General features: G+C 34.2%; 1 protein-coding gene across 4 annotated transcripts in view; it reads left to right on the plus strand.

Moving 5' to 3' along the window:
• Positions 1–4,952: 4,952 nt before the first annotated feature.
• Positions 4,953–16,277, plus strand: part of LOC106058626 (serine-rich adhesin for platelets-like) — a 33,323-nt gene continuing 21,998 nt past the window's right edge. Inside the window, exons 1-7 of one of the 4 annotated variants that reach the window (XM_056040573.1) lie at positions 4,954–5,051; positions 9,048–10,729; positions 11,186–11,219; positions 11,824–11,859; positions 12,011–12,070; positions 14,620–15,467; positions 16,082–16,210. In XM_056040573.1, the coding sequence (XP_055896548.1) occupies positions 9,050–10,729; positions 11,186–11,219; positions 11,824–11,859; positions 12,011–12,070; positions 14,620–15,467; positions 16,082–16,210 (2,787 nt within the window). In that variant the 5' untranslated portion in view covers positions 4,954–5,051; positions 9,048–9,049. The other 3 variants (XM_013216082.2, XM_056040574.1, XM_056040575.1) reach the window with 3 other exon arrangements.

The following is a 16,277-nucleotide window of genomic DNA, read 5'->3' on the forward strand; positions in this document are numbered from 1 at the left end:
GGCTTCCGAACCAGGGGTCCTGGGTTCGAATCTCAGTGAAGACTGGGTTTTAAATTTCGGGATTTTTAGGGCAACCCCGAGTCCACCCAACTCTAATGGGTATCTGACTCAGGTTGGGGTAAGTATAGACGGTTGGTCGTTGTGCTAGCCACGTGACACACTCTGCTTGTTAACCGTTGATCATAGAAAAGATGACATTAACATCATCTGCCCAATTGACCACAAGGTCTGAAAGGGAAACTTACTTTAGAGTTGAAGATATTGACATCCTAAGTCTAGTGTTTCCACTTTCTTTTCTTAGGTTATAAAATACAGACATTACTTCAAAAAAGAAGTCACAGCACCCTCCCAGTGGCGTAGCAACCATGGCGCGAGGGGGTTCACGACCACTAGGGGCCCAAACGGTCTATGTAAGGGAATGTGTTGACAATAAGGTTTAAATGCATCACATTATTACATTATTTTAATTAAATCATGTTTATTTTTCTTAAATTTTATTTCTGGTGTCCGAGCAAAATAACAATGTAATCTATTAAAGGAAGGTAACTCTTAAATTGTCAGTACAGCGTTTCATTTAAATCTAACGTGTTCGATTTTTTATTTAATAACAATAATAATAACTGCATGTAAGCCTACTCATTGTGAAAGTGTTCTATAGGATGAATTATATTTGCTTTTGTTTTCGTTCATGTGTTATTTATTTCTTTAATATTACAATACCTATTGACTAATTGAAATACTTGAATTAATTGTATGAGTAAGCTGTAGATGTGAAGCAATTGTTATTGCATGATAAAGTGGGTAATCATATAAATCCTTGTAAAAAACAGAAAAAAAAATTATAAAATCTTAACTCAACATATTACACGAATCACCTATATATAGACAATATTTCTTGCCATTATTTGACATACACACATTTGTGCATGGAAAGCGAGCTTGAAACCACAATGGACTTTCTACTCACTCGGTTGAACATTAATTTCTTTAAAGAGGTGCTATAAAAAAAAACATAGTCTCCTAACTAGAAGGAGCTGATATGTAAAACAGGACAATCGCACTAGGTGAGGTCCCCGGGTCCCCATACCTGTGACGACGAGTAGGCCTACAGATTCAGAATATATGAAGATTCAGTATGTGTCTCGGAGTCTTGAAATGCTAGACGGATGACCAATGACATTGGCCCCTTCAATGATCTGTAGTGACCTAGCTTAGCTTAGAGATTATGCTAGTTTTGTAAACAAATATATTGTGTATCGTCTTTACTATTTAGCGATGGTAAAAGTAGTGACGTAGTCAGACAGACGAATGGCGTAGACAGAATACGGGTAGGCCTACATGATAGGAGAGGAATATGGCTAGGGCTTGTAGAAAGAAGTTTAGTGAATAGACCACCAATGGACCTCATTCACCAATCGTAAACAAATAACATTTAGTCACGTGATCTTATTGATAAAACAACGAAATAAACTGTCACGTGACAACCAACATGAATTAAACATGAGATCGTAAATTATATAGAAGAGATAGAGCACCACGTGGCTAAATGTTGTTTGTTTACGATTGGTGAATGAGGTCTATTAAAACGAAGGATCATCCCCATCTATAAATAAATATCAATTAAAGTCTTCACAAGTTTTATTAAAGCATGTTATAGATATTTGTTATGTCCCTTGGATGTGTGCGGACTCGAATTAGTATAAGTGAAGTAGTGTAAGACAACACACACAATCCAAGACAGGACAGATCCAAAGCTTGAGGAAATTGTTCTCCGTTACCCCTGAGGTACAGGTGCACCCCGTGTACTGTCTGGCGTAGAAGCTTGTTTTCATTCACATGTACTCTCTCATTAGATACAGTAGAGACTAGTTTGGGTTCAGTCACACTCAACTTATAGGAGGGGGGGGGCAACTTCGCATTCCTGAACCCGGGCCCACGGGTACCTTGCTACGCCACTGCACCCTCCCTGTACTATCTGAGTTTGTAAATTGCCAGGTAGTCTGCGTGGAAAGCGGAGAAATTATTTCCAAAATGTCAATAAAACAAAGACATTCATTTTCACCATCATTCAGTTTTCTTACCTATAATCATCATCTTTTTTTTTTTTTATTCTTCATCACAGTTATGCCTATTTACTGTGTGTTACCTGTTTATTAGGTTATTTTCTTTAAAGTCTCCCACCCAAAACTCCGCCGTCTACGGTTAGCATTGCGGTTATTGGTAGCATTTAGTTCATAGCGTCTGATATTTGTGCTTCATATGGCCCAGTCCGCATGTGGTTACGCCACCTTGTAAGGTACCATAAACATTTCTCTCTATTAGCCCGTGTAGTGGCACATGCAATGAAGAATCCGGAAATCAGTAAACATTAGGCCTAATGCAAGGTAAATATATTCTATATTGTGATATAGACTAGGCTCGTTCTGCGTACAATCCTGTCTTACTCAAATGCATAAAGAAATTATATTTTAGTCTATTTGATCTTGATTTCTTTGGCCTTGTTTTAATTATGCTTTTTTTTTTAAAGCCTCGCCTCTAAGACTCTTACCGAAGACTCATAGCTGACCTTTGCCCCTGTGCTGTTTTCTTCTCTAGTGCAGGAAACTATAATGTAGGTCAGCCTCTTTTTGAACAAGCCTTGCTTAGATTGTGGAGTTAAGCCAAAGCTATTTAAGCCAACTCTGGCCTACACCTCCCCGAGTTCCGACTTTGTTGTGTGTCGCAGACGTGTCACCGAGCGCGAGTCGCGCACGTGTAGTGCAATAGAAGTAACTGGTAAGCTCAGCTATATGCATCGCTCTGCACTCAGCAAATATCTTAGTTCTCATCAAACGCTCGGGTCAAGCAGCATTTCTCGATGACGTGAAAAAAAAAAAGCTGTAAGCCTATCTGGCACAGGCTTGCTAAGAACGAATTGGTCAATAAGCAAAGGCGTGGGACGTGGTGGTAAAGCGTTTGGCTTCCTATATGAGAAGTTATAATTCCTGGATTTTTAGGACGCTCCTGAGTCCACCCAACTCTAATGGGTACCTGATTTCAGCTGGGGAAAGCAAAGGCGGTTGGTCGTTGTGGTAGCAACATGACACATACCCCGTCATAGAAACAAGCTTTAGGCCTACATCATCTGCCCTATAGATCGCAAAGGGGTACTTATCTATAAATACACATTCTTTGGATTGGATGCTAGGTAATAACCGTTTCATCGATATGCTTGTCATCATTATATCGTATTGCCCTGTATTACTTTTCGCTTGCACGTATGACCTCTTTATATTGTTGATATACTAGCCCAACCATGTCGATCGATAACCATGCTACAACAAAACCTGATATTCTGCCTGGGCGCCCCCATGGAAACAGTTGATAGAACATTGGATGTAGTAATAATAATTTTATTTATAGAGCGCTGTTAACAAACAAAGTGTATGCTCAAGGCGCTGTTATAACATCACAAACACAAACACGAGAGCTAAAATGACAAACTAATCTAAAAAAGTTTTAAACAGATAGGTCTTAATGTTCTTGAAAGAAGTGTAGCATGTTGTCTGTCTGAGATTAACGGGGAGTGAGTTCCAAACCTTTGGTCCGTGCACTGAAAAAGCCCGCAGACCGTAGCTTTGGAGGGAGAAACGTGGAGATGAAAAAGATGACGTTTAAGTCGTTTGGTCAAGTTCAACAAGCAAGGCTTGTTCAAAAAGAGGCTGACCTGGTCGTGCGGTTTGCGCGCTGGACTGTCGTTTGGATTTATCGATGGTCATTGGTTCAAACCCTGCCCGCTCCCATCCGCCGTCGTCCTGCGGGAGGTTTGGACTAGGAAGTAAACTATCTTCAACTCTGAAGGAACATCCGAAACATGTAAAACAAACAAAACAAACAAACATGTCGATCGATAAAGTGCCTCTCTCAGCTTTATGTACGCTGTGACGAGATAAATCACTGATATTAGGTCTTGTTTTTATTTCAGAGCTGTGTGTTATTCAAATGATAAATCTGACACCCTTCCTCCAATGACCCCAAAATTAACCCTCTCCGCCCTACCGCCATCAAGGCGTTTTCATTCCTTTAACCCAACAGCGCACTCCCATTAAGTAGAGCGCAGGTCAAATAAAGAGAAGATGATAGTTTTCAGCATTATGTGGCGAGCAAAACAAGTCAATGGAGTCAGTAGTACGCCACTTGGAAGAAATTTGACATGTGTCAGGTACCCATGAGAACTGGGTGGACTCAGAGGCGCCCAAAGATCAGGAAATTAAAAATCACCAAGGAGACAACATGACGTGACTTAATTTAATATCTGAAACTTTGGTAATGTCCTATTTACTTAAATAATAATGGGCGAGGGGAGATAACATTTTGAGAAACGCTGTCAAAGCTGCTTATATTTATCTCAGGGCTAATGCTTATAGTAAATAGCCCCAAAAGTCACTGTGCTATTTTTACACTTTAATTTTTATTTGTATTTTTGTTTTAAGAAAATTAAATAGTTTAATTAGAGTTGAATGCACAACAGAAAAAAATTGTGGCGATTATCTGAAACTCAGTGACCTTGAAAACTTGACCTATAAATCGACGGGGCGTTGCGGGTTCCAGGCATACAGAATAATGGCACGCATGCTCTCAAAATATGTTAAGGATTTCCTAGACATTTTTGTGACTTAGGCAAGAAGAGAAACACTCATTCAGATCTGGAATCTATAAATTACACAGATAGTTAGAGATACTTAATTTTCAATGCTCTACTAGCGTCTAATCTAGAGTCTACAAGCAACAACCAACGAATGTAGATCTAGATGACAGGCATGATTGACAAGTGATGATACAAAATACTTTTTTTTTTTAATTTCTAGGTGAATTTTATGTTCATGTAAGAGAAAAAGGATGATAGGTAAAATAATATTCTCATGTGTTCAAGATCATAGACCTAGTTTCTAGATCTAGACGTCTAGTTAATAGAGTCTACTAGATCTAGGTCTACGTGAAATTTAAAATAAGGTGTGTTTCTGTCTTTAAGAGAAACTGCAAAGAGGAACTGGATAGAAGAACCGACAAAGGTATATCTGCGCATGCGCATCTTTTTGGCCCCTCTGATGGCGGCGTCCATGGTCTTTGAGTCTCTGAAGCGTGTTTGTTTAGACTAAATTTGGACTTTTCGTGTGATTGATGGTGAAATTTTGGCAAGTTCTGAAAAATATAAATCTCTTCCATCTAATATTTTACAAGGGCTAGATTTAGGGAATTGTATTTTTTGGAAATGAGGTCTTTGTTTTCATCGCTGAAAGCAACACGGACGTCAAAAATTAAAAAGCTGCCAAATATTATTTCTAAATTTAGGGGGAAAAAATGCAAATCTATCTCATAGATCTAGTCTAGACATCTGACTCTCTTCTCAAATCTAAGAGATCGAGATTTAGATTAGTAGATCTAGTAGAAGTAGACGCCTAAATTTAGACCAGATGTTGAGATCTGGGAATATAAATAATATATCATCATTATAATCATAATGAAATGAAGTTATTTTTTATCTTTTAATTTTAATCTGTTCAGACTCAGTCGGGCTCAGTGTCACTCACTTCACTTCAGACTCAGTCAGACTAGACTTTATATAATATTCTATTCTAGATCTAGGTATAGTGTATAGACCTCTAGTTATAGATCTAAGTTTAAGTCTAAGTTGACTAAGTTATGTTAAAATTTCCATTATTTATTAACTTTCTAACTAATAACTTTCTAATCTAGTTCTAGAATCAAGACTAAAGTCTAAAGTAAAATTTTAAAAAATAATCTAGATCTAATCTAGAATCTAGAGTTAGTAATTTATTTAATCTGAACATTACATGAATTCGAACACTCGCTGTTTTTGTGTACATCAAATCTTTATTTTGATATGTAATTTAATATGAAATTAGCGTGCTGAATAATGTGCTTGTTCATTTTCCATTGATTCTGACCCAATTTCCTTCCATTTACTATGATTTACTATCATTTAGACTAAGTTGTCTTTTTATGTAAGAAAAAATAATTCAAATGTCTAAGTCAGGTTGTTGTTTTTTCCTATGTTACCAGGATGACTTAAGACTATATTTTTGGTTGGCTAAGTCTATACTAATGACCCTGGCAATATTTATTCTGTTTTTGAGCTGATTTATTTGATTCATAAGACAAGTTGTTTGATTCCATAAAAAAAAATAATTAATAGTTAATAGGGTGTTTGTATTAAAGTACGATTTTCTTACCAAAATTTATTTCAAACAGCCAGTTTCGAACATCAGTGTTAATGATATTATATTATATTATATTTTTTTTTTTTTTTTTTTTTTATAGAGAATACATGGGCAAATTTTTGGAGTGAGCTTGATACATTGAATGATGTTAAATGCCTAGATCTAGACCTAGATAGTGGACAAAAGAGAGAGAATATAGAGAATTCAGCCATTTAGGCAAGAATGGCCATCCTAGCCTATATCATACTATACTACAAACGATCATCTCTGTATTAGAAATTTATTAAATGAATAAACAAAAAACACAATCATTCAAAACATATCTAATCGTGCAAAAATAAAATAAGTCTAAAAGTCATTGTAGAAGTCACTGTCCCAGTGACCTAATTTTGGTAGAATAAGTGTGTTCATATTTTTATTTTTTGTGTTCGTATTTATGCACAATTTGAAAACATCTTAATGATTTCATGTGAGGAACTATGCCTGGGGACAGTGGGGATCTTAAAATTTAGTTAATATTAATATCTAATTAAAATCTGAGTTTGTTGATGCCAAAATATAGAGACTGTTTGAAATAAATTATAGTGTCCCGAATCAAATAGTGTGTCAAATTTGTTTGAATTAAATGAAAACACATGGCCTCTTTGACAGTAAATATAATAACAAATATAGGTTAGGGGTATAAATATAAGTAGTCACCCTTATTCTCCTTAAACTAAAAAAGATTTTGATACTTCATTTTCTTTTTCTATGTCAAACTGTTATCAAATAATGTGCTGTCAAACTTTGAAATTTTGGCCTATAGGTGTCTGAATAGCATTAACTACTCTATATCATTCATTATCTATTACTAGATCACTAGTATAGAGTTAGAGTAGTATTTATTAGATCTAACTTCTAACTAATCATTTTTCTAATCTCTCTATTTTAGAATGTACTTTATAATTATATCTAGACTAGATTACTAGACTATTATCAAAGTTAAGTATGAATTGTATAGTTCTAGATTCTAGATTAGACTAGATTTAGATATTTAAATATATAAAAACTATCATGACTTCATTCATTTGCAATACTTTTAAAGTCTAAAAGAGTTTTCTTTAAAACTTTTATAGTACTAGACTCTTAACTATTATTTATTATCAAAGTTAAGCATGAATTGTATAGTTCTAGATCCTAGATATAATCTAGATTAGAATAGATTTAGATCTAGTTACATCTAGATTTAGAAATCTAGTCTAGATATAATTATAAAGTACATTTTAAAATCACTTTTACAACTATTCACTATTAATAGTAACAAATACGCGAGGATCTTTAGTAGGGGAGATGACTATTTACCATATTTTTAACATATTTATGCAAATGGTTATAGACTTCTACTGTTAAAAAATTAATAGTGAAAAGTTGTAAAAGTGATGTATTTGTATCAAAAAACTGCTTGCATAAGTGATTTAAAAAAAATAGATTTTTTGATTTTAGAAAAGAAAAAAGTAGCAGTTGCATCAGAACTTTGAATGGACTAAAATATTATGATGCCAGATTTTCACTATCTTTTCTAGTTTACGAGATCTTAACGGGACGGACAGACATTTCACAAAAAACTAATAGCGTCTTTACCCCTTTCGTGGGTCACTAAAAAAAGCTTAAAATTTTATTGTTAAAACATATCAGTAAATCATAGGTTGTAAAACTTACACCTATTAAGTATTATTTTATTTCTCAGACTTTTTTTTTTTGTGACCAAAATGTCTATTTTTCTCTTTTGTCCACTGTTTCGCAGCATTTGTACAAAAGCTCTCTCTTCCTTAATGCTATTAGAGCATGGAATGGGTTGCCTGAGCCAGCCAGGAAAACCAATAACTTGACAGAATTTAAGTCAGTGGTTAACATGCATGCCTAGATGCATGACATGTAGGACATAGTCATCATCTCTTTTTGAAGTAACGTCTGTATTTTATATGATAAGATAAGAAAAAAGAGCAGCCCCGGGTAACATGTTTCACATAAAAAGCGTCATCTTACTGTTCTACAAATGATCTCAAGATACAGTACTGTTTTAATAACTGAACATCATTTACATCAATACTTTATTCCTTTAGGTACAGCATGTCTGACAAGACATACTGTTTAAGTGAGCTACTGTGCTTCATTCAGAAGCTACCAATTCATTGTTAGATATGTCAGTGCAGTAAATAAAAAGAGCAAAAGCTGGACAGTTTCACTTTTTGATTAATGCCTGCCAGATAATGCTAAAGTAGGGCATGTCCTCCTTTTGGCTGACCTCTGGTAACCCTAACTGTTAAGGTGTCTCAATGCCATTAGCTCTGACATTTAATAGATCTTCTATGAGCCTTCCATCTATCGAGGAACGTGAAGACAGAGATTGTTGATGGTACCCAAGTCTTTTTAGACAATCAAATATAGATGAACTCTATTTCTTAATATACTTTTAGGCCTCAGGGGGAAACTTCACTTTACAAACTTGTTATAATCATATATTATATAGCTCTATACATCATATAAATTATATCATACATATGAAATTAAATTTGAAAATAATGTTTTTTAATACTGGAGTTGAGTAATGAAACTTGTCATTTTGGAATTCTGACTTTTAAAAATTCTTCTTTCCATATCTTTTTAAATTGAAAAGTTTCTGATTTGTACAGAAACAGATTTAAGTTGATCCTAAAGTAAGGGCTTCTTTCTGCAGCTTACTCTTAGAGGATTTAAGTCTCCGAGAATCTCTTCATTAAATCAAATTAGATACAATACATTGCATTTTTTTACATCTCTAATCTTTTATTTGTATTTCTTTTTCAGAAATGGATTCATCCCAGCCTGATGGTTTGGTGATGAAGGAGATAGCTCAAGTCAGTGAGGCAGGAGGGGACATTGTTGAGCCTGGCAACAAGACTCTTCTTAATGGGAAAACTAATATCAAAGATGTTCCTGAATCACATCCTTCAACAGACTTTGCTAGTGTGCTAGCAAAAGAAAATTCACCCCCTCACCTCAGTCCTATTTCTTCTGCTTCTAGTGAAGATACTGTTGATTTAATTGACAGTGGAACAGAGAAGGTGAAAAAGAATGACAAAGAATCAGCAGCGGTTTCAGAGGTTAAAATGAATACGGAAAATGTAGATACATCACAAATAGACTCTTTATCTGCTACCAGAAGTGAAGTGAAATCGGATGCAATTAGTGAAATTAATTTAGAAAAAACAAGTGAAAAAATATTTCCTGTAAATGAAGATGCTTCAAAAGATATTGAACTTAATGACAGTGATAAAAGTAAGTCATCAACAGATTCTGTTCCCACTGAGACTCTGTCCCAAGATGTACCAAAGCTTGAAGAAAATGATAAAGAAAAGTCTGAAGCTTTAAATCCTGCTCAGTCTGCATCTCTGTTGGACAACAGTCCAGCTATACAAACAACATTCCAAAAGAAACTAGACTCGGAACTTGAAACCAGTGCCAACACAACACTCGCTAAACCTGAGTGTGTTGAAAAGGGAAAGGATGTGGTTCCTGCTCAGATATTTGAAGACATCACTGAAGATGAAGAGTCTGGTGAGGAGGCTTTTGAAAACATTGAGCTGGAACTCGATGACCTCATAGACCATGCTGATTTGTCCAAGAGCAATTTAAGTAGCACTTCTAAGACTGAAATCTCTAGCAAACACTCTAATAGGACAAATAATGAAACCAATCATATGTGTACCAAAACAACTGCCAGCACTGTGATACAAGACAGTTCAAACACAAACAGTGAAAATATAAACACTGTAACACAATCTGACCCAAAAAATGTCAATGGACTGGGCCCGGCCAAAAAGCCCAAAGTCACTGCCAGGAAATCTGGTAAACCAGAGTCTCTGCCATTGAAAATTAATCTACACCCCATTAAAAACATTACAATGACATTAACTGAAGTAGAAAAAGCCTTAGATGTTCCATCACGAGAAGTGGATAGCTTGAGACTGGTGAAGAATTCTGACATGATAAAGTCAGAAACTTATGTCACAGATGGAAATGGTGCCTTAAGAACTTTAGCTGGTCAAAAAAAGAAAAGAAGAAAAAATACTTATGACTTTCCAGGCTGTAAGAAAAAGTCAAAGAAATTCAAATCTGACGAAAGTGTCGGGTCCTCAGCAGATAGTGTTTCCTTGTCTGACAGTGATTTTCCGGAGGCCAAGTCTAAGGAGACCATTCCAGCCGAAACTGCTCTGGAAAAAGACGTCACAGTCAAACCAGAAAAAACAGAATCTGCTCTGGATATATTAACAAAAAATGCTGCTTTGGGTTTTGTGAAGAAGCCCAAACCTTCCTCCCATTTGTCTACTCCCAGGACTTTGACAGGTAAAAGTGGCAAGATGAAATCTGTACTGGAAATGCTGCATGAGAGAAGCAGACAAAAAGCAGAGTCTGATGACTCCAAGACCTCCCCAGCGAGTAGTTTGACTTCTACTCCTACTACAAATACTACCACAACTACAAATATAGTAAGTATCTACTATTAGATTCAGTTTATTGTGGGTTTTTTAAAACTATATAATATAATGTTTTGTCTTTACTATTGTTTATTTCCTCAGTTTTTTTTTTTTTTTTTTGTTGTTTTTTTTTCCCTAACAAATGATAAGTCAGCAAGACTCTTCTAGGCACTATAGATAGGTGTTTAAAAAAAAAAAGCTTTAGGATCCTCTGCCATTGTTGGAACATCATTCATTCGTCTAACAAAGAGAAAGTCTAACCTGGCTGTTCTTTTTCCTTGCTTCTGTTCTTTCATTGATATGTATCATTAATTAGAAAAAGAATTAAGCCCTTTGGATTTTGTATGATACATCAGAGTATTTTTCTATTTATATATTTTTTTTCTACTATTATTATACAAGTTTACTTAAATCATTTTTTGATGCAAATAGATTAACTGCTGATCCACATCTCTCTTTGTCTTACAGGTATCATCACCATCCAATAAACCTAGTGTAGAAGGTGAGTTACTATTTAAATAGTGCTCTTGGACTATTATTAAAAAAATCTTTGGTTAACTGAAGGCGTTTATAATAACTAGTCGAAAAGAAGAATACAAAATTAAAATTTAAAAAATAAAAATGTCATCTTGTAAATTTGTGTGAAATATGAGCATATTATGAATTATGGCTTTTGTTATTAAGTGGTGAGATGTAGTTGACATTGTTCATTTCAACTCTCTCTCTCTTTCTATGTATATATGTATATTTTTTTGTCCACTATGACTAAGCACACTAAGAGTTTATTTTCTATTTTAACTCTAGCGTTTTCAGTACATAGACCTAGAGTTTGGAACATGCTCCCATGTTCAAGAAGATAATTTAAGACCTACTTGTTCATTGTTTTTTAAACTGCTTTCTGTGATGGTTTGAAAGCATCTTAAACCTAAATTCTGTTAATTACCTGCATTATATAAATATTATTATTGTTCACATTTTTTTTTTAACAACTTTGACATCCACTGTGACATCATTAGGTAATGTAAAGAAATAAAATAAGTTTTTGTGGGATTTTTCAATAAATCACAAACCCATTTGAAAACATTTTCCATTTTCTTTTATACCAGGCGTTAAAAGAAAAGGCACTCCCAGGAAACGGAAAGGTAGCTTGCTTAATTAATTTTTTCAATGGTGTCGGTTTTGTTGAATTTGTCAATTTGTTTGTATTTAATGTAGTCTCATTGTTAGATTAAATGTAGATATCTTCAGTTCTTTTGTTGTCATAACTAGTCCCTCTGTTCTTGTTTATCATAGAGGATGTAATATGTTTGTCAGAAACTGAAGACATCTCCGAGTTGGTATTTACTGTTGAAGGTAACAACAAAAAAGTAGACAAATCAATTCAAATACACCCTTTTTAATACTAGTTAGCATCTTGCTCTATTTATATCTAGCTCTGCTTTACTTATAGCTTTTTGATTTATTGAACATATATCTAAATTTATAGTTTAGATTAAAAAAAACAACACAATTTTCTAATGCTTTGCTGTACATGTAATTTCATTTTTTCCATTACTACCAATTATATATATATAAAGTATCTGCTATGCATCAATCTAATATAATGATCATTTAAAATTTGCTAAAATGTGCCTTTTCTGCCTTTCTAAACATTTGGTAATTACATCTTTGATAAGCTTAAGATACAGGAAATGTTTGTAGTTCTTAGAAGACAGTGGTGATTAATTCAAATAAAGCTGCATGTTTCTTTTTTTCTTACCAAAATCCTTTTTTAGAGTAGGTTACCTCTTGAACTGACATTGCCTTTTCCTTACCAAAATATCAGTAAAAAGTTGTTACATAAAACATACTGGTCAACCTTCACCTTGTCAGAATGCATTCACTTACCTATATAACTAGACTAAACAATTAAAAAGTTTGATTTATTGAAGATAAGATGTTCACCTTTGTCAGCGTTTTCTAGAAGTCTTTTGAACACTTTGATTTTCTATTGGTATCCATCGGAAAGGAAATCTAGAGTTAAAGTATTAACAAAAGAAAGCAACTAAAAGAATAATTTCAAATTTTTTACTAATGTAAATATTTTTACTTGTGCTATAATTTTTTTTTAAAAATCTGTAATGCTCATATTTAAGTCAACATCTACAATATACATTCTTCACAATGCCTGACTCAAGGGGGGGGGGGGGTCTGCATCATGTGACCTGTCAAGTTGGCTAAAAACAGATAATTCATACTACTTTAAAAAAAAAATTCTAAAAGGAATAACCAAACTTGTAATGTTGCTAAGTGTTATAATAATCACTAATGAGAAGTTAGAATGAATTTTAAAAAATGTGCCAATACTTGATATGTCAACACGCATTTTCATTATAGAACTTGGGAAAGTATAATTTCATTTAAGGATCGATCACCAATGAGTCTAAGCATGAACAAGTAAAAATTTCAACGTCTGACATTACCAGTTTTGAAAATCAAATGAACCAGCAGAACTCACAAATTTAAAAAGGCATAGCGAGACTAACTACACTTTTTACAGACATTTGACAGCGCAAATATTTTTCCTATATTTTTCAGAACTTATTAATACAAAAATTCAAAAGTATATATGTACTATCCCACTTAATATCAAATATTTTTACTATAAAGTGAATATCAATATTTACAGATGTTTCAAATTTTGTATCTTCGTGCTGCCCTAGTTAAAAAAAATATCTGTGTAGCCTAGGCAGTTAGTTTGCTGCCCCCTGCCCCAGACCCTTTGTATTTGTAAAAGAATTTGAACTTGTTTTTTAAATCACATTTCCTTGCTGTATATTTCATGTACTTCATTGTTGAGAGATGTCAAAGGAATTGTGGGATATGGAGCAGTTTTAGCCAATTTTACTAAAACACTAAAGTTATTGAAATTTAAATCTCTATTGTAATTTTAAACTCCTAAAAATCTAAAAATTTAAAATCTAAACAGATATCTTTAACTAGTTATTTAACCTTTTTTTTTTTTTAATTTGATTTCTAATTGTTTTTATTGTTAATCAATTTATTAAACATTTTTTGTTAACTTACCTAAAATTTCTTTAGTATCTTTACTGCAGCATTGTTCACTTAGCATGGTTCAATACTGTATCAATTTAGAGTCATAGAGGATTTTTCATGATTTTAATAAAATAGACAGATATTAATTAGTATAGTATACAAACACTATGAACATTTTAAAATGTTTACTTATATATTTAACATTCAAACAAATCAATTATAGCTTGAATAACTTAAGACTAAAAAAAAGTGGACAAAATGAAGGCATCAAAATTCTATAAGTGTTATTCTATAAATAAGAAGCCTGTCTTTAAGGAATGCACCTAGACTAAAGCAAACAGTAGTGCTTTTAATTATAATTGTTTTAGATAAAAAGACTTCTGTATTTTTGATGTTTTGAGTTTTTTAGTATTTATCACTGGTTTAAATTGTAACCAAGAATTGATTTTAGTAGCATTCAATTCTGTAATATAAATAGACAAAATAAGTCAAACAAGCTCCACATTAAAAATAAGTTCTTGTTTTTACATTATTTTTTTAAACTCCTTGTCTTAGCTTGCTCTGCTCAATTATTTTAGTTGTCTTTCTTTTGAAAGTTTTGCTTTCAAGTTGCTGTTCTTGTTTATATAGCTTTGTTAGTTAACGGTCGCATCATTATAAGAAATATTGTTTGTTTTAAATTGATTAACACAATCAAGATATTAAGAAATACTGTACCTATATTACATTGATATAGTGGTTTCATTAATGTTTCTTTTTACTTATACAAATAAATGAAATAATACTGACTCTTAAAGTATAGTATAAGTCCTCTTGAAAATGAAAAACATCACTTATAAATTTTAATTTATTTTGTTTTTTTCCAGGCAAGAAAAGAAAAATCTCCTCTGAGGTAAACAGTGTGCACCCAGCATCACCCCTCCAGACCAAGACAAGTCCCAGTTCTGCTCATTCTCCAGTAGTGGTAGTAGTAACCCAGCACTCAGTCTCTCCAGGGCTTCGCTCTCTTCTCCCTCGACAATCCTTTGTCACAGCCGGAACAGCTTCTACAGGCAGCACGCTCCCTCACATCTCCACCCTGCCTATCGGGGCAAAGGCTATCAGCATGTCCACTTTGATGCCCAAGGCCACTGCTTTGCCAAAAACACCTCAGGGTCCACAGCCAACAATGACATTTTTTGCACCAGTGGCCAGTGTTGGCTCAGGTCTCACGCCTATTCCAGTGACCTTTGCAGGCGCTAATCTGGTAGTTGCTCAGCAGAAATCGCCTTTTTCATCATCTAGTAAAAGTGTGAAAAACTCATCTCCGTCAAACTTAGTGTTACCTTCATCTTCCGCTTCCAAGTCTAAAAAAAAAGACTTCTCTCGACACAATTCAGACTCGTTAAGAGCTCTCCTTGTCGGGCAGCCGTACACATTTCCTAAGGGCCCTCCATCCAACTCTCCACAGCTTCCTGCTGCACCAGTGTTGTTTCAGATGATCACCACACCCTCAGGAACGAACTTTGTTCCCGTCGCTGCCCAGCCTATGGCCATTATACCCTCCTCTTCAGCTCCTAAGATGCTCAAACCAGCCGTGGTGCCAAAGTCTAATTTCTCCATCATCAAGTCACATCCAGCCAATGCACTCAACGGTGTATCCTGCTTAACTCCCCCTAAAACTCCAGAATCTGATGGTTCATCAGAGGTAGCAGTAGCTGCTACTTTAAGTCGGGTAAAAGCTATTGACATTTTTTTAAACAACTATTACTTTCATCTAGACAACTAGTTTGTGCCCGCCCCACCGCTTCTATATTTTCTTTTTGAACAGATTCTCCCTCCCAATAAATCAACTCCATACAGACATTATTATACACTTAAAAAACTCAATATAATTCTGTCTGCTATTCTGTCTTAGATTTCAGTGTTATATTTTTTTTATTCTAGGAAGCAGTGGCTCTCAATATATTTAAAAGTATACTTATAAAAGGGAGACTACTCTAGACAAGTCTGATTTTAAATTAATGCTAGGCATGATGGATCTTGGTCTTTAAGAATGCTTTGTTTTTTTATATATCTTATAGACTAGGCTGCTGTGTTTGTTTCTTACATGGCTCCTGTCCTGGATGATTCCAAATGAATCACTGTTCTTGAGTCAGGGCATAATCTTGTGTGAAATGTCACATAAGTAAATCTATAAAAGCTCCAATGTATTTCTAAAGTTCAGAGAGACTCACTAAACATACGTAAATTTGTTAAACTTGTTCTTGATTTCTAGTTTTGTGTTATCATTGTCTTTTGATTTTCTTTTCAACATGATTATTTTACATCTAATTTGTACTCCAATAGCCAGTGTCAGGACAAGTTGAGGATAGTGAAGTTATCCCTCTTTGTTGTTGTAAAATCAATGGTGCTTCATTCAGTAAACTATTTTCTGGTGTGACATATTGTCAGGCATTAGACACTGTAGATAACAAGGTAAACTCTTTTCTTTTAATGTAATAAAACAAATTCACATAATTCAACTTGAATGTTGTCATATTCT

This window comes from Biomphalaria glabrata, chromosome 9 (genome assembly GCF_947242115.1).
Source record: "Biomphalaria glabrata chromosome 9, xgBioGlab47.1, whole genome shotgun sequence".
NCBI lineage: Eukaryota > Metazoa > Mollusca > Gastropoda > Planorbidae > Biomphalaria > Biomphalaria glabrata.